Source organism: Taeniopygia guttata, chromosome 1A, assembly GCF_048771995.1.
Source record: "Taeniopygia guttata chromosome 1A, bTaeGut7.mat, whole genome shotgun sequence".
Taxonomy (NCBI): Eukaryota; Metazoa; Chordata; class Aves; order Passeriformes; family Estrildidae; genus Taeniopygia; species Taeniopygia guttata.
In genome coordinates, this window is record NC_133025.1 from 182,146 (window position 1) to 201,950 (window position 19,805).

The 19,805-nt window shown below is 51.7% G+C and overlaps 1 protein-coding gene across 2 annotated transcripts; it reads left to right on the forward strand.

Annotated features, from left to right (window-relative positions):
- Positions 1 to 1,607: 1,607 nt before the first annotated feature.
- Positions 1,608 to 18,891, forward strand: LOC100223649 (hematopoietic lineage cell-specific protein). Of its 2 annotated transcripts, none has more exons than XM_030261670.4 (15): positions 1,608 to 1,727; positions 3,922 to 4,005; positions 5,179 to 5,252; positions 5,873 to 6,002; positions 7,221 to 7,331; positions 7,708 to 7,762; positions 9,628 to 9,738; positions 10,305 to 10,415; positions 11,102 to 11,157; positions 13,131 to 13,200; positions 13,437 to 13,573; positions 14,134 to 14,247; positions 14,733 to 15,042; positions 15,757 to 15,828; positions 16,584 to 18,891. In XM_030261670.4, the coding sequence occupies exons 2-15, from the start codon at positions 3,922 to 3,924 to the stop codon at positions 16,718 to 16,720; spliced, it is 1,572 nt and encodes a 523-aa protein (XP_030117530.3). In that variant the 5' UTR covers positions 1,608 to 1,727; the 3' UTR covers positions 16,721 to 18,891. The 2 variants fall into 2 exon arrangements, with proteins under 2 accessions (XP_030117530.3, XP_030117529.3); XM_030261669.4 differs by having other exon boundaries at positions 14,131 to 14,247; positions 16,584 to 16,848.
- Positions 18,892 to 19,805: the final 914 nt, after the last annotated feature.

Consider the following 19,805-nt stretch of genomic DNA (forward strand, 5'->3'; position numbering starts at 1 on the left):
GCCTTTTTCAGCTGACAGGATAAGGAAATAGCACTTGAATAGGCAATGTCTCATGTCAGGGGTGTGTGGAACTAATGATTTTAAGAACCCTTCCACCCCAGACCATCACATGCATCGTGAAAGTGATTCCAGTAAAACAATACCTTCTTGAGTTTGTTTTTCCACATTTGCCTGAACACTGCACCTTGTTAGAGTTGTGTAACACCAGGACAGATAAGAAGTTGGCAACAGTGCGCTAGAACGTGCTGGTCATTCAGATGGGACAGGTCAACTGTCCCAGCTTTCTGTAGCCAAAACCAGGTACCCTTTTTCATAGTTACTTCTACAGTCCCCCACCACCGTTGGAACAAAAGCCAGCGTTGGGGTGTTGTAAGACGGTAGATAATAACAGAAGCAAGGGTTATAAGCAAAGTATGTTTCCTTAAAGCCCATGCAATTTTTTTCCTGAACTGAAGAAAGGCATGATTCTGATGCCTCAGATACATTTAAATGTTTTATACCTACAGATAGAACAGGTATAGCTTAGATTAAATACAGGAATAAAATCTCAAAAGGATCTCCTGGTCTGCTAAAGCATACTCTGACTGAACAGCTCTGTGCTTTGGCCTGATGAAAGATGGGGCCTTTCAGCTGATGGTTCCTGTCTCAAACATTTCAGCATTTTGTTTCTTCTCCAATGGAGCTGTCCTGCCTTGATTTTTGATTTATCTTCAATAAAGGCTGAGAAGGAAAGTCAGCCAATGAAGCTGTGCACCGTCATCCTCAGACAGTCACTCCAATTCAGCACCACCACTGAGGCTGGGACAGGTCTGGTTCTGTGCCGGGAGGATGGCAACATCAGGCCTAGGGAGGAGAGGATACAAGTTACTGCATGGAGCTCTAAGGGGAGCCCTCCTGATGCTCTCAGCTCCCTTTACAGACAGGTGTGAGGATCTGGGAATGGCAGACAAAGCTCATGATGAGGTGCAAGGAACCTGCGCAGGTGCCCTCACCGAGGGCGGGTCAACCCACCCCTGATAATGAGAGCTGCGTTAAAGCCAGTGCTGAGGAGAAACAACAGAGAGTCCAATCACGGGTAAGTTGCTCCTGAGCGCACTGAAAGCTCCCATGTGCTAGACTCTTTCCAGGAGTGTTTGCTGCCTCCCAGGAGCCCACGACACAATGTCACTGGACAACTGACTTCAGTTCAGTGCAGCCTTTGGACTGTGCCCACTTTCATGGGGGTACTGGTGATGTTACAACAAGAAGCCCAAGTTTGACCAAAGGAGTTTTCAAGGCCCTGGGCAGTATGGGAAAAGGTTCAGAAGCACAATTAATGTTCTCATCAATCCTCCAAGTAATAGGGAAAGATACTGAAAGTAAAAGGCATGCTCAAGACCTGGCTCCAGGATTTGTGCCTCCACCAGAATTTTTGGTTTTATACCCATGTGAAAGTCTTCTTTAAAACACAAGTGTGCTGGGACCTGATGGTCTCCATTGTGCTGATGGGGGAACTGTGCACTGCATCAGTGTCTCAGGGCAGAGGCAGCCTGCAGGGGAACTACAGCACTGGGGCTGGCTCTGGCAACTACGACTTCAGCAGAACTGGGGGCTGGGATGCAGGAAGTGAAAAGAGCTGAAGTTAAAACAGGAACTCAGAGCAGACACAGACCCTAAGCTGTCACTGGCAGCAGGTGCCTGAGCAAAAAGCAGCAAGTCTGCCAGCAGGAACTGGTGAGCCTTTAAAGGTAAGAAAACTTGAGGGGGTTTGGGGACTGGAAAGTGAGAAATTACTATAAAGAAAGTGTAGTTTTTGGTGGGCAAAGAGAACACTTTCCTGAACAAGCATGGTTAAGGGGACGATGCTTGACATTTGCTTCTTAGGCTATTGTCCTGTCATCATTGTGGTTCTTGTGTTTAAGGCTCTAAAGAACCACATTTCTAAATCTACTAGCACGACTGTGCTGTGTGGTAGCCTTGTATTTGTGCTGTAGTGGATGTTTTCCCAGGGGAAAATGGGACAAAAAAGAGCTGAGATGCAGCCCTGGCTGATATTTCTCATATGGACAGTGTCCAGAGTCTCGTGATGCAATTACAGCCTGTGGTTTGTCATGGCTCCCACAGTGCAAGGCAGGTGGCTTTGGAGAATGGGTGGTCAAGAACCATTTACAGCAGTATTTAAAATTGCTCATTCAAAGGTCATTCAACCATCTTATTTGAGCTCAAATCAGCTGTCCTCTGCTAGCTGGTTATTATTGCTGGTTTATGCTTTACAGAAATGAGCAACGAACTTTAAAACTCTTTGGCATGAGAGATGCCAATAAATGAGAGAGGAGAAAAGGAGAAGAAAGGTGATAGAAGGGGCTGTGTTGTCCACATGAGCCTTTCTACATCCCCTGCTTCTAATTGCAATTAACTGTATCCAGTTTGGCACCATATTGCTCTCAGTGGGCAATGTCACGGACTGGCTGTGGTCCTGAGGCACCTGGAGAAGGCCTGAAACCAGGTTTTCACTGTGTATCTGCCTTAGCCCTTCATCTTCTCTCTTAGCTGACTACCTGGCCTTGGTTCAACAAAAGATAGAATCATCATTGCTGTGCTTATTTAGTTTCTGTTCTCTTCGCTCCCTGATCTTACAGTGCTGGTTCTCTGGAAAGGACAGCTCGGAACTGAGCAGTGCACTGCACTAAACCGGAAGGTTATACACTTAAGCAGCTTTTGATGTGGGACAGTTAATTACTTAGCATAAACAGAGAATTATTAATGATTCGGCGTAAACATTTTGCTTTGACAGAAGGCAACTGCCCCAAGGGCTCAGGGCTGTCTGAGGCTTCCACACAGCTGTGGGAGTGAGGGGTTACACAGCTGAGCAGCACGTGGTAAAAGCTGCTGTTAACTGAAGATCCAGCACACAGGAGCTCTCTTCCTTCCTGCTCATTTGGTCACAGTTTGGTGTGATGGAGAACAAGGCTCAGCTCAGTCTTTCCTGCACGTTCTCGTCCATCTTTCTCTCTGCCTCACGAAAAAGCTGCTTTGGGCAACACAGAGAACTTGCAGTTCCTCAACACTGCAGGCAGAAAAAGGGATGGGATAGGAAGGGATGGGGCTCTGATGAGGTTGATTGCTCTGGGGTGTAGAGGCAGCAAACTAATATTTTCTCTGTCTCTCATTTTGGAAAAACTCAGTTGTTTTGAGGGGGCTTTTTAATTATGGGTTTTTTTTTTTTTCCATGGTCACCTTGAAAATGAAATGCAGCAGTTCTAGATTTCACATTACTTTTAACTTCCTCTTCCTGGGCCCATCACTTCCTCCAGGCCTGCAGGAGCAGTTCCACTACAGTCTCAGCCAGTTTAGCCCTACATCTTCAGTGCTTTTAGCTCCATTTCCCATTTTCTCCATGTGACAGACATGAACTCCACACAGCACCAGCTCTGTCACACCACTGTCCAGCCTTCTCTGACCCTTCTCTAGGCTATGGGCAGGGATCAAAAGGTTGAAAAGCAGACAAGAGGCTTGAAGAGTTCACCTCAGTTCCAGCAGCACAGTGTTGGAGCACACCATGGTGCGTGCAACTGAGCTAATAGCAGGGGTGACTCAAGGAACAGCCTCCCAAAGCACAGAAAATAATTGTGTGCTGGGAAAGCAGAATCTGGTAATTGGATGCCAGCATTCATTTATATTATAATGTGTGTGCTCCTGCTGCAGAGTCAGGGTGCATGAAGGCCATGGTTTACACCTGCACTCCCTGTGTGTTTTGCTGTAAGATGTGCTGGGGCTCAGGAGCAGGTATCTTGGGGGTGCCCTGTGCTGTGTGAGGGACAGATGTGTGAGGACCGGTGGCCTGTAGGGGCCCCTTCCAGCCCAGGTTCTGCTCTGACTGGGTGTGAGCCAGCTGCAGCCACGTGTGGCTGCCCTGGATGACACAATGTCCTTGTTGTGCAGATGTGGAAAGCAGTTGTGGGACACAATGTGTCAGTGAAAGTGGAGGCTCAGGGAGACGACTGGGACACGGACCCTGATTTCGTGGTGAGTGTCTGCTGTGGAAACTCTCATACTGATGGTGTGAAGAGCTCCGGGCCCTGAGCTCTTGCTGCTGGGGCAGGGCTCAGGGCTCGGCAGGGCTGCAGCAGTGCTGGCAGGGCAGGATCAACCGAGTGCCATCAGCCCCTCAGAGGCACTGTCAGGTCACTTGTCTGAGCCACTTCTGACACATCTCCACGTTTGGTCTCCAGAACTTCCTACATCATTGCATACCCCATGTCTGACCACAAGTAATGGCAATTAAGGAGTACAGAATATGCAGGCAGGTTTCATAAACCTGCTCATTTAAGAAACTCCCTTGTTACAAGGGTAACTTTTTACATATGTAACATATGTACAACAAATTTTCTCTGTCCCATACTGTTTGTAACTGTACATGATGCAGGATTTCCCTAATTTATCTTTTTTCCAGATAAAAAATCCTACTCTGTTTACAGTCAACTTGTGCAGGTGCAGCTCTGTGCCTCTTACACTCTTGTTTTCTATCTAGTTCAACTCTGAGTTGAGCTGGTGAGAGAGCAGAACGGTTCTGCCTGTGGAACCCTCTGCATTCAACAGGGTCATAATTTTCACTTTCCATTTGGTTCCCTATTACTTTCCTCATAAGCCTCTCCTGTTGGACAAGAGTCCTGTGCTTGTGAAGTGCAGTCTTGACTAATTATTTCCAGTAAGAAATTCTAGTTTGGGGCAGAAAATCAAATTCCTTTTGCATGGTTTCAAGTTATTAATGTTTTAGGGAAAATCTATACTGCCAAATTTTTTTGCTCACTTTATTTCTTCTTTTTGTGGAAGCATTCAAACTAAGCATGAACACAATAAGACTTTGTATTAACTTTTTCATTCTATTTCATATATACATATTTTCAGCTTTATTGTATACATTATTGATGCTTCACTTTATTGAATATATGTTCAGAGCTTCCACAAAGCTACAACACAAGGCTGTGATGGCCAGGCCCGAGGGCTGAGGTCACTGCGGTTTCTCGAGTGTTTTCCCTAACAGCGAATTCTGCACATGCCGGGTGTCACCGCGGTTCTGCGGGGTGGGTCGGAGACACCCGGCGGGGATGGGGCGCGGAACCCCTGGGCCGTGCCTGGTCCGACGGAGCGCGGCGAGCCGCGTGCGGGCCAGGGCTGACAGCCGCGCTTCGTCCGCAGAACGACATCTCCGAGCGGGAGCAGCGCTGGGGAGCAAAAACCATCGAGGGCTCCGGCCATGCCGGGCACATCGAGTGAGTGCGGCGGGACCGGGACCGGGACCGGGGCGTGGGGGAGCGGCCGTGCCGGGGACAGAACGGGCCGTGCCGGGGACAGAACGGGCCGTGCCGGGGACAGAACGGGTCGTGCCCCGGACAGAACGGGCCGTGCCGGACCGGGCCCTGCCCGCGGCGGAGAGCGCGGCGGTACCGGGGGCACAGCCGGGCCGCTCCGCGCCAGGCCAGGAGCCTCCGCAGTCCCCGTTCAGCGGCTCCTGGCCGGGGTGGGGGATCGGGGGCCGAACACCTGAGCACGGAGCTGTCCCGGTGCAAAGGCTGCCAGCTCCTTCCCTGCCCGGGGCCGACCCTCGGACGGCCCAGCGCAGCTCCAGGAAAAAGGGAGGTGTGAGGTCCCGAGAAAGTTGGGGTGTAGCCCTGAAGAGGGCTGCCAGAGAGGGGCTGGATGTCCCCCTGAGCCCACTGGTCCCCTGCCAGACCCCCGGTGCTCTCAGGCACAGTGGCTGCGGGTGTGGCTGGCACCCAGGGGAGCCCAGCACTTGGTCCTGCCTGTACGTCCTGCTGGGCTGTGGCTGCTGCAGGGCACAGCTGCATGGCTCTGCAAAATACCAACCCACCTGCTGTGTGTCTGTCTCCAGCATCCATCAGCTGAGGAACAAGGTATCAGAGGAACATGAGGTCATCAAGAAGAAGGAGCTGGAGACTGGCCCCAAGGCATCCTATGGCTATGGGGGCAAATTTGGAACAGAACGAGACCGAATGGATAAGGTAACAGCTGTGGGAGGCTTCCCTGAGCCTCAGTGGAAAAGTGCTTTTCTCATAAAGGAGTGGGTATCTCTGTTTTCTGGCCTGACCCTGAAGGGAGAGTATGGAGAGTTTGCATGGCTGCACAGATTCACACATATCCAGCTAGCACATACTCTGTCTCCAGGATCTGTTTGAATTCATTTGTGTAACTCTTCTCTACAACTTCTTTGCAATGCTCCCTTTAGCTGTGAAAGACTTTCTGGAGCTGTTCAAGCCTGCTGCGTAACAATTAAATCTGGTGACTCCTTACTTGTGCTTGCAGAGCTAATGTGTAGTAATTCCCTCCTCATATTCTGCATTACAGAGCTCGTGTCTTCCTGAGATAAAGCCCTAGACATCAGATCTGGTCTATGTTTTGTGATAATCATTATCACGCTTCTTCCTGCACCTTTCAGCATTTAATGCTTCTTTCTCAGAAGTGAGATGATTAGATTGAAGTAGAGTTCCATAGATGTGGTCACTGTGGGATTGAACAATACCAGGATGGCAGGGTGAGAAAGACTGTTCTCAGAAATTCCCTGCTCTCCTTGCCAGAATTGTTGTAGTCAGGAGCTGCACACACTCTTCAGCAGAAGGGGCAGAAGCTGAACACTTGTAGCATCCTGCTGAAACTAGACAAAGGCTAAGAAGTTGCTCAACAAAAGCACCCTCACTGTAGTACAGCAGAGTCTGAGCACAGCTGAGCACAGCTGTTCCATTTTGGCATAGAGTGTCTGTAGTTCCTGGCCAGAGCACCTGCAGCAGGGGGAGCAGGTTCCTGGCCTGGCCTGTGGCCAGGTTTGCTGGCCCTCGCTGTCAGATACAGAAGGGGGAAACGGGTGCCAGAGCTCTGCCTGGAGTTCTCGGCTGTGTGTGCCTGTCTGCACTTTCTCTTGTCTGCCCTGTGATTATCCACCATGCAACTCCCCCAGCGCTTGAGAGCAGCTGGCATTCAGCATCGCACACTTTGCTGAATGAGCTGGCAGAGGGGATGTTTGTGAGATGGCAGCCCTCGAGGCTCTTTCCGGGCCTCTGAGCAGAGCTGCTGCTGGCAAAGGCCACGTGGAGAGCCTGGGCACCATCGGCACAGCCAGCTTGGACCTGTTACCTGTGGCTACGAGTGTGTCAGCAGCGTTTGGGAGCAGCTGGTGCCTCTGCCTGTCCACCATGGATGCTCATGTCACACTTCTCTCCTCTTAGTGCGCGGTAGGGCACGAGTACGTTGCTGATGTTGGGAAGCACTCCTCGCAGACAGATGCAGCCCAGGGGTTTGGTGGCAAGTTTGGAGTCCAGCGGGACCGAGCTGACAAGGTGTGTTGGGCAGTGCAGCTGAAATCCGTACCTGTGGCCTGTGCTGCCCCTGGAGTGTGCCACATGCTAGCCTGGGGCTGTTGTCAAAGCTCAGGGCATGCAGGGTGTGCCCTGTGCCCTGGTCTCATTGAAGCATAGCTCAGCTGTGTGCAGGGCAGTGGTCCCACAGTGTAGGGCAGCCGTGGGGCAGCTGGTGTGCGTTGGTGTGCTGGGCTTGTCCCACCCAGGAAGAACACTTTCTCCAGGGGCTGTGGTATTTGCCCCTGCGTGCTGCAGCACTAGACAGGGAGCCAGTGACAGCCTGGCCCCAGGGGAGGGAGGCTGAGACCCATCTTGGCCCTCAGGATGATTGACAGTCTTCCCCTTCTTGTTCCAGTCAGCACTGGGCTTTGAATACAAGGGTGAGGTGGAGAAACACTCGTCCCAGAAAGGCAAGTCCTTGGGCATATGTGGCCCCTTGACCCTTTGCCCAGCTTCTCTTCTGCTCCCAGTATCCCATGCTGTTGGCTGTGGCACAGTCTCCCGTCTCTTGTTTCAGATTCCTGTTCCCAGTCCATCTCCCTTGTGGTCCCGTGTGCCACTGACCTGTCACCACCCTCATCCTGCACCTCCTGCTTGTCTCTGTGCTTTCCTTTGGTGGAGAGCCCATCCTGGCCAAGCAGAGGAGACAATCCACCTCACAATGGATGGCTGGTGCTCCCTCTCCTCTCAAAGCCCTTCCTAGAACTGCTCCAGAGGAAGCCTGAGCACTTTAGCACTTGAGAAGTGATTGCTGGAAAAGCAGCCCTGTAAGGAAAAGGCACAGCAATGGATATGAAAGCATCCAAATTCTGCAGATAATTCAACAAGCAGTACAAGAATTGAAACTCAGGGTATTTTAAATATTCTCTGCCCAAGAGAAGATGAAAAGGCATGGTCTGTTTCTGTTTCAAATAAATGTGTGGAACACTGCATTACCAGTGAAAGAACTGAATCAGGTTCATTTAAAAACAAATTATAAAAGAAGGAAAATTGTTTGAGGCCTTCTTGGCTGATCTTAAAATAATGAATGATGTGCAGTTGTGCTCCATTAACATATTCTTGTAGACATAGGAATTTATCAGGCTGTGTGAAACCACAGAAATTTCTTAGGAAATGGAAATGTCAGAAATAGAGTGTTTGGATTGCTTTTCATAAAAATGTGTCCATAGTGGAAGCTCCAGCACCAAGGTAACAGTCATAAAATCTGTGTTTACTGAAAACAGCTCTCTTAAAGATCCATTTCATAACAGGCCCATAGGTGGATAATAGTTTAGTCACAATAAGTTTAAGAATTTTTAGGACTTACAGATTAAGTGACTGAGTTTCTATGAAACAGAGATCCATTCTGGAATACAGAATGTTCTTATGCACATTTCTCTAGATCACAGCCTCCATGGATTGGTGCAGCTGAAGTTGCTGGAGAAGCCTCAGCTCAGTCCCTTGAAATGCAGACCTGTGAGAATAGCATGAGGGAACAGGGAGAGGTGGCTCCAATTTACTCCTGGAGGGCAGGATTTAGGGACTGAACAGGCAGGTGTCTGAAAGGAGGAGTTTGTACAGCCAGGAGTTAGGATAGAGGCTGAAATGTCTCAGGAATCAGCCAGTAATAACCAGGTGGTCCTGTGAAACAGCAGAACATGGTAGAAGTTTTTAATGGATCGCTGTTTTGGGGATGGAAAAAGGAGAGGCACAAGACAACTGTTCTTTGCTCTTGCACAATGGCCACTGTGCCAGGGAGCAGAGTGGGAGCAAGTCTGCAGAAAAGGGGTGTTCAGCCTTGGTGGCAGTCCCCAGGGACACACCTGAGATTCCACTATGGCACACATAAGCCCTTTTGCCATTCCTGTACTCCCAAGGCTGTGTCTTACTCACAGCCCTTTCCCCGAGGCTGGCAGACCACAGGCTGAAATCCTGGCTCTGGAGGTGGGTGAGGGACTGATGCCCCAGCTGTCAGCGCCCAAGTCCTGCTTGGCTTTGCCTTCATGGGTGACAGCTCCCACTGTCCTTGGCATGTCTGTTTTCTTCTTTCCTCCTGGCCTGCTGTGTCTCCTGGTGCCCTGACCCGGTTTGCCTTGTGCCCCCCATTCCTGTGGGCTCTCATCCGTGGTGTTCCCTACCATCCACTCTGTCCCCTCCAACCCTTCACTTTCTGTGGTGTTTTCCATCATCTCTGCTGCTGTCCCTTCTCCCTGGGGGCCCTCCCCAGCCCTGCTCCCTATCCTCTCCTCACCAGCCCCATGCTGGGGGCGGCATTTGACTCCATGCTCCACATCAGATTACTCCAAGGGCTTTGGTGGCCGTTACGGAGTGGAAAGGGATAAGGTGGACAAAGCAGCTGTGGGATTTGACTACAAGAGCCAGGCAGAGAAGCACGACTCTCAGAAAGGTGAGCCCCAGCAGCCAGGTGAGCTGGGGAAAACTGAGGGATCTGGGTGAGCTGGAGGGGATGGGGGAGCTGGGGGAGGCAGCTGGGGAGGGGGAGCAGGCAGTGCCAGGGCTGGAACTGGGGACTGTGCCCACTAGGACTATGGGCACTGTGCAGGGCATTTTTAATCTGCTGCAAGAATGGTGGAAGAGCTACAGGGAGCTGTTGGGAAGGGCCAGGTGAGGAAAGCCATTGCACAGTGCATGGCTGCTAAAAAGAGTTCAGGCTAAAGGAAGAGGAGCAGAAGAGTTCTGTGGGCATAGGGATCTCTTGGACAGCATATCACCAAAGGAAGGGTGAAGGGGAAGCTCAGGCAGGTGCTAATAGCAGGTGAAATATCCCAGGAAGGAGGGAGGACTGTTGCTGCAACACCAGTGGGGAAATCTGGCCTTGTTCCATGTCTTTCTCTAAGTCCCAGGCATGGAAAACCTGTGAGAACAGCCAGAGCTCACACTGCTGCCACTTGTCTCCTTCCCTCCCTTTGTGTGTTCTCTTCCATGCCCTGATCTGGATCCTTGTGGATGAAGACTATTCTGTGGGCTTTGGTGGGAAGTTTGGGGTCCAGAGGGATCGTCAGGACAAGAATGCCCTTGGCTGGGACCATCAGGAAGAAGTGCAGCCCCATGCATCCCAGAGAGGTCGGGCAATATTGCCAGAGGTGGTAGCAGTTTCCTTGGAGCAGACACAGACCTGTGTCTGGAGCTTGTGGTTCGTAGTAAGAGATCCAGCTGCTAGAAACAGAATGTGTCTGGCGTGTTGCAGAACAGCTGAGACACAGTGAACCCCAAAGCACAAAGGCAGAGTGGGTGGGAGCTTGGATCAGTGGGGGACACGCAGTGTGGGTCCCTCAGTCAGGACTCTCAGACTCTCCCATTCTCCGTGAGGGACGTTCGTAACCATGAGCTCATTGTAGCCTCCCTGCCCTGATTCCGCCCAGATTTGCTCTTTGCACACACGAGACGCACTCTGAAGTCACGAGCTCTCAGAGAGGAATGAGGCAGAGCAGATCCCAGGAGTGCCTTGTGTGCAGCATGTTTGACCTCCCTGAACAGGGCCGTGCTCCACTCGGGTGGGGTGACTGGCCGCACCCTGGTGCCTTGGGCTCGGGCTGGCAGGTACAGCCCTGCACACCTGTGCCCTCAGCTGCAGGGAGGGAGGGAGGGATTAGTCCTAAAAGCTACTGTCCAGAGCACTTAACTTTATCTGTGACTCATCACATATGGAATTAACTAGAGATAACACATGCAAACTCATTTCACTGGTCACAGCATACTGAAGTCAGAGGTGCATACAAGATACTATAAAATATTTTTTTCCCATACAGACTATGCCAAGGGGTTTGGAGGCCGTTATGGGGTCCAGAAGGATAGAGTGGATAAGGTAAGACTGCTGCAGCCTGCAAGTTGCTTCCTCATAATGACTGGGTTTTGCCCAGCTAAAAGAGAAGAGATTCCTCCAGTGGAGGTGGAATCCCAGTAGCCAGTGCACAACTATGGAAGGAACTGGCTGAGCGTAATTACCAGAGGCTGCAGAGGAATGCAGCCTGAGGAGACTGTAATGCAGGATTCCTCATGGTACCCTCTGTCACTCCTCACTTCTTTGCTGTTGTTACCCTCTGCAGGTTTCTCACTCCTATCAAGGAGTGCCTCACGGTCTTTTTGGGTGCTAAATCTTCCTGCACACCTTGACGAACTCCAGCAGGGATGGGATTGGCACAGATCAATCTGCTGTGCATGAGAAGAGGTCACCAAGTTACTGGTTCAGTTTTTCTGTTTGGGTTGATACCAGGCACAGCCTCATCTACAGTCACATCTCAGAGTGAGGCACTGAGATCAGTTCTGTGCTTGGCAGGCTGCCCTGAAGGCTTGGTCCCAGAGGGGGTCCTGCGAGTGGGTGTGATCTGCATGGATGTGATAGCCTCAAAGGTGCAGATTCTGGGGCTTTGGGGCATTTGGAAGAGGAGTGAGGGTGCCTTCCCTGAAACCTCCTTCCCTTGCTGGGGCACAGGGCTGTGCCTGGTACAGCACCAGCGTCACTGTCCTTGGGAGCTCGAGGAAGCAGGGGAGGCTGCAAACACACTGAAACCACCCACATGGTCCTGGCTGTGCTGCGTGGGGAGGCTGGGCCTGCAGCAGAGAGGGAATGTTGTCCTGCCTTCAGAAGAGATTAGAGCTAGCTCTGAATTTAACAACAGCAAATGGAGGTGCACTGACAAAGGGCACACCTTATATGTGGTCAAAAACAACATGCAAAAGCAGATGAGGACTGGGTAAAAGGGTTGGGGGTCTTTTGGGAGGCAGGATGCAGAGAGGCGATAAGCAGTTCTTGTTCAACTCAAAGTGAATGTGAGTTTGTGCATTTTAAGAATACTGAAGCATAAACAAACATGGTAAAAATAAGGATTATTTGGGCAAGTAACTAAGTTTCAGATTGCCTGGTCCTCAGGAATGGAGAAATGCTGAATTCACTGCACCAGAGCAGAGCATAACAGACCCTCAGGCAGCCTGAACTCCCCTTTTGTAAAGTTCTGGATGCTCAGTATCAGACTAAGGCTCGCACAAAATAAAAATGCCGTCATACGCACAGCATATCCAGGCTTCTGCTGTTACCTATGGACACCTGGTTCTGAGCCTGCAGGCTGGTTTACCTGCTCAGGTGTGTTTTCTGCAGGGAGAGCAGAGCTGCTGTTGGGCTCCATGGCTGCAGTTAGCCATCAGCCTGTTGTGACACCTGCAGGCAGCAACTGCTGTAGTGTCAGGCTGAGAAGTGGGTCCTACCTGCTCGTTCCTTTTTGCATGAAACAGTTTTCTTATGAAAGCAGATAAACCTTTAAGCTGTCTTTATCTCACTTCGGTTTTCCTGCACCCTCCCCACCAATCCTATTCCCAGTTCAGCCTCTCTCCATCCCTCCTGAAGCCGGTGGTGCTGCAGACGTTGCACACAGGTGCTGCTTTCACCCTCATGCCAGGGTGAGTGCTGGGGTGGATGCAAGTGTCCCTGGGCCTGGGGAAGAGGCAGATGGCCAGGCATCCCCCCCCAGCTCCTTGCCATGGTACAGGGAGTGTCCCCAGCCCTGCTGTCCTGTGTCACTACTCAGTCTTCCCCGCTGGGCTCCACAGCACCTTTGGAGCTCTCAGTGCCATCTCTTGGGCAGGGACACGTGTGTCCTTGGCTGGGAGACAACAGGCACATCCCCAGGATAAGGAGGTGTCAGCCAACAGCCTCCCCTGGGCCAGGGCAGGTGTGCAGGTGAGGACAAACACACCTGGGAGCAAAGCTTGCCATCACCAGTACCAAAAGGCAGCACTGGCATTGCCCAATGGGCTGAACAATTCTTTCACTTCCTCTTGCAGAGTGCTGCTGGCTTTGATGAGATGGCAGCTCCCACCTCCTCCTATGAGAAAACAAGACCCCTGGAGGCAGGTGAGACCTGAGTACCAGCCCTGGGCTTAGGAAGCTGTGGGTCTCACAGTCCCTCTGTGGCAGCCTGCTGGCAGGTGTGTGCTGTGGTGGGATAGGGGTTTAACCTGTGCTGGAGGGCAGAAGAAGTTGGCTGACTGCCAGCTTCTCTGGAAGAGACAGAGTTCTGGGTTTCTCCTGAATGCTTGGGGTGGTGGAAGGAAGATGTAGGGCTGGGTCCATCAGCTGTCTCCTCACAGGAGCCTCCAGTGGCACCAGCAGCCTGCGGTCACGGTTTGAGCACTTGGCCAAGTCGGCAGAGGAGGAGAGCAGGAGGCAGGCAGAGGAGGAGCGGGTCAGGCGGCAAGCCCGGGAGCAGCACCTGGCTCGGCAGCAGGTGAGCCAGGGCTGTCTTGCCATGTCCTCCAAGACTCGGGATAGACTTTTCTTCAGAGCTTTGCAGCTCTTGTCCTTCTGTCTGGTCTCTTGAGGGGAACCTCCTGCCTAAACTGCTTCCCTGTATCTGGCAAGAATGGCCACAGAATGGCTTCACAGTCATCACCGGACTTTCCTTTTCAGCACACCAAACACTCATACAAGGACACACCTGCACTCAGCCTGTGCTCTGGCCTCAGCTTCTTTAGTTTCTGGTGCCTGGAAAACCGTGTGGCCACTGCTCCCATCACTGCTATCCCAGCAAACTGGAGATGGCCCCCATCCCCTGTGTTCACCTGCCTTCCCCTGGTACTGTTCCTGCACTCAGAGGACAGAGGGGTGTTAACAGTGCAGCTGTCCCCCCAACATTGTTCCTCTTTGAGGCTACCTGACTGTTGTCACCAACCTGCGAGTGCCCAGGCCTGCAGCAGGTTTGTAGGTGGAGGAGACCTTTCGGAGTTGCTCTGTTGGGAATGTGAGCAGCCATTGTTCAAAGGGACTGAGCAGTCTTTTCTCCAGCAGGAAATCCCTCCCAGAGAGAAGGAGCACACTGGGACTGGGGCAGCCCCTCCAGCCGTGCCGGCAGGGGTACCCAAGGCTGCTGCTGGGGACCAGCACGTGTCACCAGCAGAAAAGGTACCAAGGCAGCCTGGGGGAGCTGGGGAAGGGGGAGCAGGCAGAGGGGATTGCACCTGAGAGGAGCTGTGCTCTATGCGCAGCCCTACAGGAAGATGTGGAGCACAGCCACAGGATGGTGGGAAAGGCTTTGGAAGGATAAGGGGGAGCACTAGGCTTGGGATGGACCATGGCCGCATAGCACCTGACCCCATGGGATGAGCTCTGGGAGTGGGTCAGTGCAGTGGCACTACTATGGGCTGTGCTGAAGTATGAACAGAGTTCAGACACGTGAGTCCTGAGGGTCTCCAGGGCAATCCGAGCTGCTGGTTCAGCGGCATGAGCAGCTGTTAGCTGTTTCCCTGGTGTGCAGGGGATGGTGTTCCATTTGTGCCCTGGCAGCAGTAAAGGGGCTGCCTTGTGCCAGGTGCTGGGAGTCAAGGGAGAGCTGCCTGTGGTGGGTGCCTTGCAGGTGACTTTCCAGTCACTTTCCCACCTCATGGCAGGAGGCCAAAAGGGAGGATGAAGAAGTACCACCCACTTTGCCACCAAGGCCAGCAGATCTGGATGCAGAGCTGTGCAAGGTCCCCAGCCAGGGTCAGCCCATCTACAATGTAAGTTTGGATGTTGGTGGAGACTATGAGGAGCTGCCAGAGCCCTCAGACTACTGTGACAGCACCAGTGGAGGTGCTGACTATGAGGAGCTGCCAGCCCCGCTGGAAAAGCTGGATGCCACCTATGACTTTGGAGGAGATGGAGGTGAAGACTATGAGGTGATCCTTCCTCAGGAGCCCAGACAGAGCCATCCCCACCTGGGTGAGTACTGATGGAAGAGCCCATGTCTTGAGAAGCTTGTACCTGTCCACTAACTTCACTGGATGTGAGGGACAAACTGCAGAGGGAATTTTTATCCTGAAGTCTGTTGTGCTCAGGATACCAGCTTCTGGTGATGGAGACTTGGTAGTGTCCCAGTCTCCTGCCCAGCTCTAAGGTGCAGATGTGCTGCATGGGATGCTGGACTGGAAGCAGGAATCTGGTGGATCAGGGTCTGGGCAGGAGGCTGCCACAGGCCTGGGAGAAGCTGGATGTGCACCAATGCTCTTGCTGTGGTTTCCTGGCAAGTGCTGTCCTGGTGCCTGGGGGTGCCTCTGGTTCAGCCCATTCCTCATATGGCTGGTGGTGCTGGGACCTGCTCTGGTGGAGTCTCTGGTGTGAGGAGTGTAGGTAGCCTTTGTCCAAGCACAAGAGCAAACTGCATGTGCTGCTGTCGGTGCTTCCCTGGCATTGCTGGCAAGTGAAGAGGTTGGAGTTATTCCCAGCCTTTTTCTTGGGAGAGGAGCATGAAAGATCAGGACCCAGCTGTCTCCTTGAGGGAAGGGAAGGAAGTCACTTCTTGCTTTGGGCTGTGGTTCACCTCTCCTTGCTGACAGGGTTGATGTGCTTCCCCAGAGCTGGGCTGGAAGGTGGCACTGACCAGGACTGTGTGGGTGCTTCAGCCTCTGTCTCATCTGTGTGTACTGTGTCCTGCAGGGAACACAGACAGTGCTGCTGAGGGGCAGAGCCCCGGGATCTGCGCAGTGGCTCTCTATGATTACCAAGGAGGTGGGTCTGCCCTCAGGGCTGGGGGAAGGTGCTGTGCCCCACAGGCCTGTGCCACGGGACATGGGGGTTCACCAGCAGGGAAAGGACTGGTGGTTTAAATTGCTTCCTCCTGGGAAGTAGAATGAGATCTGACATGGGAATGTCATGGTGTAGGAATGGTATTCTCCAGTTTAGTACTCCCAGTAAAAAAAAAATATGCATCATTTCTCTTCTCCAATTGGAGGCACAAAAAGGCAAAGATCACAGGTTGAGATAACAGCAATTTTGGAAACAGCAATAAGAAAGCAAACAGTCACAGCAACAATGTTAATAACAAAATATATAAGAAAAGAAATTATTCTCATGGAAAAACACCCACCTATAGACAATACTGGATGGCTCCCTCCACCACATTTTCTCAACCCAGTCTTCCTGGGAATCGAGAGTCCCTTTCCCCCACCGTGGCAATGACAAGAGGTGGTACAGAGTAACCTTGGTGTCTTGGCCATGGCCCCTCCCAGCTACTGCAAAAAATTAGCCTTGTCCTGACCCAAAGCAGGACAGGAGCAGAGAAACTTCATCTTTCATCTGTGACATCTTGCTCTTTCTCTGCTTTATCTGTGCTGTAGGATGGAGGTTGGGTGAGGTAAACTCTTGAGGTTATCAGAGCACTTGTTCTGTCTCCTGCCTGGGGGAAGGTGGGAGGAAGAATGTGAACCAGCTCTCTCTGGGGTTCTTTTTGTATTGTGACTGTCTTTTCTTGACAATTTTTGCAGATGGAGATGATGAGATTTCTTTTGATCCTGATGACACAATCACACACATTGAGATGGTGGATGAAGGCTGGTGGCGGGGACAGTGCCATGGCAGAGTCGGCCTCTTCCCAGCAAATTATGTGAAGCTTCTGCAGTGAGATGAGCACAGTGCAAGCTGCTTCCTCCCAACTTTTGCCTCTGGCGTGGTTTAACATTGGCCAAATGCCAGACACCCACAAAAGTCACTCATTCACCATTCTCTACCACAGCTTGGCAGAGGAGAGAAAAATTTAATGAAGGTTTTATGACCTGAGATGAGGACAGGGAGAAAACACTCCAAGGGCAAAATAGGTTTGACTTAGAGGTACAAAGTGAATTCATTACTAACAGAGTCAGAGGAGAATAATGAGAAATAAAATAAGCCCTTAAAACACCTTTTTTCCCCCCAACTCCTCCCTCCTTCCCACCAACAGTGCATGGGAGTTTTGGTCATTTCATCACTGAGATTTTCTTCCACTGCTCTGGGAGAGCAGTCTTTTCCCTGTGAGACCGTGAGGTCCCTCCCATGGGAGAAGTTCTCTGAACTTCTCTGACAGAGGTCCACTCTCATGAGCAGCAGTCCTCCCAAAACTGCTGCAGCGTGGGTCACGGTTCCACGGGGTGCAGTCCTCCAAGGCCAGGCTGCTCCAGCCTGGGAGCAGGGCTCTCTCTCCACAGGGTCTCCCACTGGATCACAGCCTCCTCCAGGCATCCACTGCTCTGGCATGGGCGCCTCCCCATGGATTGTGGGCGGATCTCTGCATCCCCCGTGGATCCCCGTGGGCTGCAGGGGCACAGCTGCTTCACCATGGTCTCACCACGGCTGCAGAGCAATCTCAGCCCTGGAGCAGCTGGGCCAATCTGGGCCCTGGAGCAGCTCCTGCCCCTCCTTCCCCACTGACCTTGGTGTCTCCAGGTTGTCCCCTTCACATGTTCTCACCTTCTCCTCTTCTCTGGCTGGAATTGAAATTGCTCTTGACTTTGTTTTGACTTCCTTCTTAAATCACAGAGGTGTTACCATCATCTCTCATTAGCCAGCCTTGGCCAGCAGCACGTCCATTGTCAGAGCCACCAGAGATTGGCTCTGCTGGACATGATGGAAGCTTCCAGCAGCTTCTCACAGAAGCCCCCTCTGTGCCCCCCTGCTACCAAAAAACAGGCCATGCAAGACCAACACATTCCACCTCATGCCTCTGTGAATCACAAATTTAAGAAGAAAATCAAAACAAAGTGGGCATAGTTTGTTTGTTTTTTTCCTAGCCGGAGAAGTGGGGGATGTGAGAACATGTGAAGGAGACAACCTGGAGACAGCAAGGTCAGTGGGGAAGGAAGGGCAGGAGGTGCTCCAGGTGCCAGACCTGAGACTCCTCTGCAGGCTGTAATGAGACCATGGTGTGAAGTGTTTTCTCACAGTCCTTATCTCAACTCATGAACCCTTAATTTAATTTTTTCCCCTCCTCTGTGGCAGGGGAGGGTGAGTGAGTGACTTTTGTTGGTGCCTGGCATTTGGCCAGTGTCAAATCATGGCAGACTGTCTCTGCTTCAGCCTTTCCTGTGTTATCAGCTTCATTCGGCTCAGCTTGGTATATCCACATTCAGAGAAATATCAAGGAGCAAACTGGAAGTGCCAGAGGGAATGTTTTGTCTTATGCCCAAGAGGATTTTGATTCCCATCCACTTCCAGGTGGGAAAGTTGGGATGGTGTAAGAGCGTATGAGTGCAATGCAAGGTCTCTTCTATCTAGGCTGCCCCACCTGTCAGCCAGCAAGTTTGCAGGAGTGTGTCCTGTTCCCAGTAGGGCAATTCCCAGAGCAGAAATACCAAATCTAGTCCAGGCAAGGCAGAAGGGATATGAGCTGTGGGACCTTTGTCAGTTGCTGTGGCCCTGGATCTCATCCTAGTCAGGGGTTAAGGAAAAGAGTGCTGGGAACACCAAACTGGTGTTTATTCCAAGGAAGGGTTTCCATTTTTAGGATGAGCCATGTTTGCAGCATGGACCAGAGAAACATGAACGTGGTCTGTATGACCCTTGTGGGCACAGGTGTGTCTGTCCCCGGGGCTGTGCCCTCCCTCCCAGCTTCTGCTCTGGCTTGGCTCAAACTGAGTCCAGTGATTCTGTGACAGCTCATGTCCCCTGTGCCTGCTGGAGGCTCCTGAAGAGCTTGACTCTCCATCACAGATGTGAGCAAAAGTCTGGGCAGGTGGGAAGCAGGACAGGAGGAAACATGTTATTGCTAATGTTTAAAACAGTTTTCAGAAATGCAAAATAAAGCCCTCTCTCAAGCCAGTACCTTTTAGGTGGATGTTCAGCTGTGGGAATTGTTCCTCTGTGGGATGCAGGTACCATCACAGCAGGAATAAACCAGGGACATCTGAGCATCTGAGTAGAACATCACCTGAGGGGCTGTGGGAGCACACCTGAGGGACTGAGGGGCTGTGGGAGCACACCTGAAGGGCTGCAGGAACACCTGAGGGGCTGTGGGAGCACACCCCAGTTGCTGCCACTGCCAGCAGTGTGTGCAGGGGGTCCCGGTGTGACACTAAAGCTTTAGTGTTCAGTGTGGTTCACAGGTGAGTTCTGGAGCACTCTGCAGCTGACCAGGCCTGTACTGCCTGGGCAGGAGTGTGGCACTCCTGCTCAGCGTTTGATCCTGGGAACACCCAATGACTGTCTGTCACAGGAAAAGTGCATTGAGGTTCAGGTTAAAAATTATCAATTTTAATGTAATCTTTCCAGGAGTTTCTTGTTTGGGTTTCTGTTGGTTGGCTTTGGGGTTTTTGTTTGGAGTGATTTGGGTCTTTTGTTTCTCTGAGGCAGCTTCCCCAGTCTTTTTCCTTGTGTGGTTTCTGCTGTTTCCTGCTGTCCCCTTCCAGGGGCTCCTCAGAAAGTGTTCCCTGGTCAGACTCTGATGTGTCCAGTGACACTGGACTGAGGGTGCTTCAAGGGATTTTTAGAATCCAGAAGGGTGTATAGCAAGGAGAGCTGGGGGCTCACAGCCTATCTGGATAGGAGCAACAGCCCAACCCAACAGGCGGGTTACAGAAACATTTCTTTCCCTGAAGAGTAAAATCAGCATGTGTTGTGCACTGAGAAATGGCAAACTGCTCCCAACAAGGCTGTGTGCCTCCTAGTCCCAGTTCTGACTCTGCACTGGGTTGCTTTGGGAACAGATTGGATACTGTTTGATATCTCTTGGTAACTGA

Coding starts and splice junctions, on each gene's coding strand:
- LOC100223649 (XM_030261669.4), top strand. CDS start 3,922: ATGTGGAAAGCAGTTGTGGGACACAATGTGTCAGTGAAAGTGGAGGCT. Junction 6,003..7,220: donor AACGAGACCGAATGGATAAG/GTAACAGCTGTG, acceptor CTCTCCTCTTAG/TGCGCGGTAGGGCACGAGTA. Junction 7,332..7,707: donor AGCGGGACCGAGCTGACAAG/GTGTGTTGGGCA, acceptor TTCTTGTTCCAG/TCAGCACTGGGCTTTGAATA.